At 51.6% G+C, this 3,594-nt stretch overlaps 1 protein-coding gene across 1 annotated transcript; it reads right to left on the bottom strand.

Annotated features, from left to right (window-relative positions):
• Nucleotides 1–206: 206 nt before the first annotated feature.
• LOC127344744 (uncharacterized) lies at nucleotides 207–1,092 on the bottom strand. The gene has a single exon (XM_051371076.2). The coding sequence runs from the start codon at nucleotides 967–969 to the stop codon at nucleotides 475–477; it is 495 nt and encodes a 164-aa protein (XP_051227036.1). The 5' UTR covers nucleotides 970–1,092; the 3' UTR covers nucleotides 207–474.
• Between the last annotated feature and the right edge of the window lie 2,502 nt (nucleotides 1,093–3,594).

The raw sequence follows: 3,594 nt of genomic DNA, 5'->3' as shown, positions 1-3,594 counted from the left end.
TAGGCATTGTTTTCAATATAGATGGATAAGTACCTTGCCCTGCCACTTTGTCCGTATTCTTTTAACTTTTAAAATAAAAGTAGTGCTTGTTCGATGCCCGTAGGGATTTTGTCGAAAATCCGTGCAATGAATTCAGTGTTCCAAGTGGATTTTTTGTGCTTGCAGTAGTAGGAGGTGACTAAAGATGAAATCATGGAAGTATACAATCACGAAAGAATCTTTTTCAGAAAGTTCCAATGAACTCAACCAAATCTCTCTGTACAGCTTGTTGGGGAGCTTACAATTATTTTGCCTCAGTTTCCTCCCATCTCCGATCTAAGAACCACTTAACCCTCTGGACATCACTGTACATGTGCCAGGGTATCGAAATATGAGAACCAGAAATACGTTCTCGTGGTACTGACATCCGAAGGTCAGAGAGGAAACAGAAAAGAATAGGAGTGGGGATGGAAAGTAGAGTGCTCTTCGAGCTCTCTAATCCGAGGTCTCCTCCACTATGCACTCGAGCTCCGGCCTCCACACGGCGACCCTGCAGCTGCTTCGCCGCCTCCGGTGGGCACCTGACGCGGCCTTCTCGGACAGCAGGTCCGTCAGGTAGTTATCCTGTTCGGCCGTGCTGGCGCCGCCGCTCTTGCCCTGGCTGCTCGGCCGCTTGCTCTTCTTGGAGCTCGGCCGGCTCTTCCTCCTGTCGGCCGCCGGCACGGTCGCGGAGGGGATGAGGAAGTAGATGCGACCGCACTTGAGCTCGGTGTCGGGCGAGACGATGACGAGCTTCTTGGTGGGGCAGCCGACGCCGGCGGAGGACCAAGCGGTGGCGAGGGTGTGGTTGGGGTGCGCGGCGAGGACGGCGCCGCTGGTGATCGGGCAGCTGAACTCGTCCACGCGGCCGCTGAGGTGGACGACGCGGACGACGTCGAACGAGCCGCAGGGGATCATGCAGGTCAGGCAGCACCGCAGGCTGTTGCCCATGTCGTCGTCGGCGGTGGTGGTGCTGGTATTGGATTCAAGCGCGATGAGATCGCTAGCCTGGCTTGAATAATTGGCTGATGTTTGTTTGTTTCCGTATGTGAGTTGTGATGGCAGTGGCAACTGGCAAAGGGGTTTATATAGGGCGCCAAGTGGAGCTGCTGGGTATGCCAGCGCAAGTCATAACTATCTTGGTGGCTTTAAAAATTGTGCAGAGCTACACTTACTACACGGTTTGAGCCGAAAAGCTCACACACATGTTCCAATTTCCAAACACAACTACCATCCATTGCTGCAAAAAAAACACACACACACACACACAACTGCCATATGCAACTTTACACATAACATTTCCCTATATTTAGAGCTTAAATGAAGCTCAATTTCAAAGTTCTCGTTGAAGATTTGTTTGGAGCATATAAATTGAAAATCCTTCAGTGTGACGGTGAAGGAGGGCAATATTTGATACTTGACAATTGGTTTCGAGCTATATATTTGTATTTCTGAATCACTTGTTGGATGACAAACAAAAAGGTATTTACCGACACAAGAGAGAAATTGAATTATGAAGGGAGTAGTAGTCTAGTGATGTGGAGGTTCTTTTTAACCTTTCAGTCCACAAGGAATTTTGTTTCGGCAGATTACATTTAGCTCCATGGAGCCATTGGTCCACACCTGGATGCCACACATTTCAAAACTAATGTTGTTGGGATATGTGTTAGACACATTATTTTACATTCTTTGTTGTGGTGTGTGGTACTACGAAAATTACTTTAAGTATTTTACGGGGCTTTAACTTGTTCTACATTTGTTCTTAAATATAAGACATTTTGGGAGTTTAAATTGAAATCTCAAAACACCTTGTATTTAGGAACGGAGGGTGTTGCATTTTAGGATATGTACAAGATCTCGAGGAGCAAATAGACGATATATATGTGGGCTGAAGATAACAATTTGAGTCCTGGAACTGACTCAGGTACTCATGTCCCTATTTTAGTGAACCCTATAGTTTTAAAAATGGTGTGATTTGACTCAACTTTCTAGTTTATCATTTTTTCGTATAATGGAAGGATCACCCTCCCGGTTTATGTATCTTATGATGTTGCAAGATGCACATAGCTGTGTCTAAGAAATTGAGGTTGAATGACTTATAAAAGGAAAGAAAATAACATGGGGGTGGCTACCATTGCATAATTTTGTCACTGTAGCCGCTCATATGACAAACATCGTGTCGTCGGAGTCCCGCCATTACCGGCATAGTGTGTGCCGAAACCATCAAGGAAAGGTTCAAGGAGTGGTGAGCGATAGGCGGCGGTGAGGGGTTATCTCGGGTCACCCGCAAGAGGTAATACGGGAGTCGGACTTCTGCATGTTATCAATTTTGTTATTTATCTAGTTGCACGAACTGCAAACTCACAAAAACTAAATATGACAACATATCAAATTAAAATGATAACGAAGTACAATAAGGCTTAGCACGGCATTGTTGTTTCCTCACCGGCTATTCCTAAGGGTCTGTGGGTTTAGCATTATTGATGGACTTCAATATGCACATCCTTTTCTATCAACTACTATATCTAGCCATACTTCACGAAATAATACTAAATCTAGGCTGTATGACAAAGAAAGCCACCATGCATCATGTTCTCATAGCCATGCAAGGCTTGTTTAAGGCTTTTATTTTATTGCTTTGCTCCACTGGATACGTGTTCTCTCCTTCCCATAGATTCCTTTGTGAGGTATAGCGAATATAAATAGTTTACACTAGAGTCCAAAAACCGAGATGGCAGTGTTAGATTATTAGGGCATCTCCAACCGGGCGACCCATCCCGCGCCCGCGCGTCCGGATGGGTCGAAACGGACAAAAACCCGGCCCAACGCGGGGACGCACCGCAAAAGCGGACGGCCGCGGCGTCCGGAACGACGCAAACCCGGCCCAAATCTGGGCCGGGTTTGCGTGGCCGCGGATGGCACGCGGCGTCCTCGCGTGTCCGCCCCCGTCCGCTGGCTGGCCCACTGTCGGTGCCCGGTCCTATTAAATGTGGATCGGGGAAGGGGACCTGTCCCTATCCGATCCCCACTTTCCACTCGCCGCACGCGCGAGCTCGAAGCTTCCGCGCCGCCATGGCCCCGAGCGCGAGTTCGAGCCGTCCGCCAACGACCACGAGGCCGGCAGCAGCCGGCAAGTCGCGCCGCCGGCGTTCGCAATGGGGCCGCCGGCGCCTCCCCGACGCGACCGGATCTACGTCACCGTAGCGGTGGCGCGGATGTTCGGGACGCCGGCGTCCCAATGCCGTGGGGCGTGCACCTCCCCACGGGCGGCACCTGAGCCCGGATCGGGTTCCGGTGCCGCCCATCCCGAGCTCCGGCCGCGCCCGCTACGCCGAGATCCGGAGGCGCCGCGCTCAGCTGCCGGCGGACCTCCGGCAGGACCCGCGTGCGGCGACGCAAGTCCCAAGCGGGACTTGTGGTTCGAGGTGGAGCACGATGCGCGCCGGCGCACATGCTTCACATCCGCGACGGCGCGGCCTCGCGCGCAGCCACCACACCTGCTAGGCGGGCTGGCCGCCGCCCGGCGGCCTCTACATCAACGAGCCCGCGCCCCGGCCCCAGCCGCAGCCCCGGGAG

The sequence above is a fragment of the Lolium perenne genome, chromosome 3 (genome assembly GCF_019359855.2).
Source record: "Lolium perenne isolate Kyuss_39 chromosome 3, Kyuss_2.0, whole genome shotgun sequence".
NCBI classification, from domain to species: Eukaryota; Viridiplantae; Streptophyta; class Magnoliopsida; order Poales; family Poaceae; genus Lolium; species Lolium perenne.
This window is presented reverse-complemented; position numbering and strand designations above follow the sequence as displayed.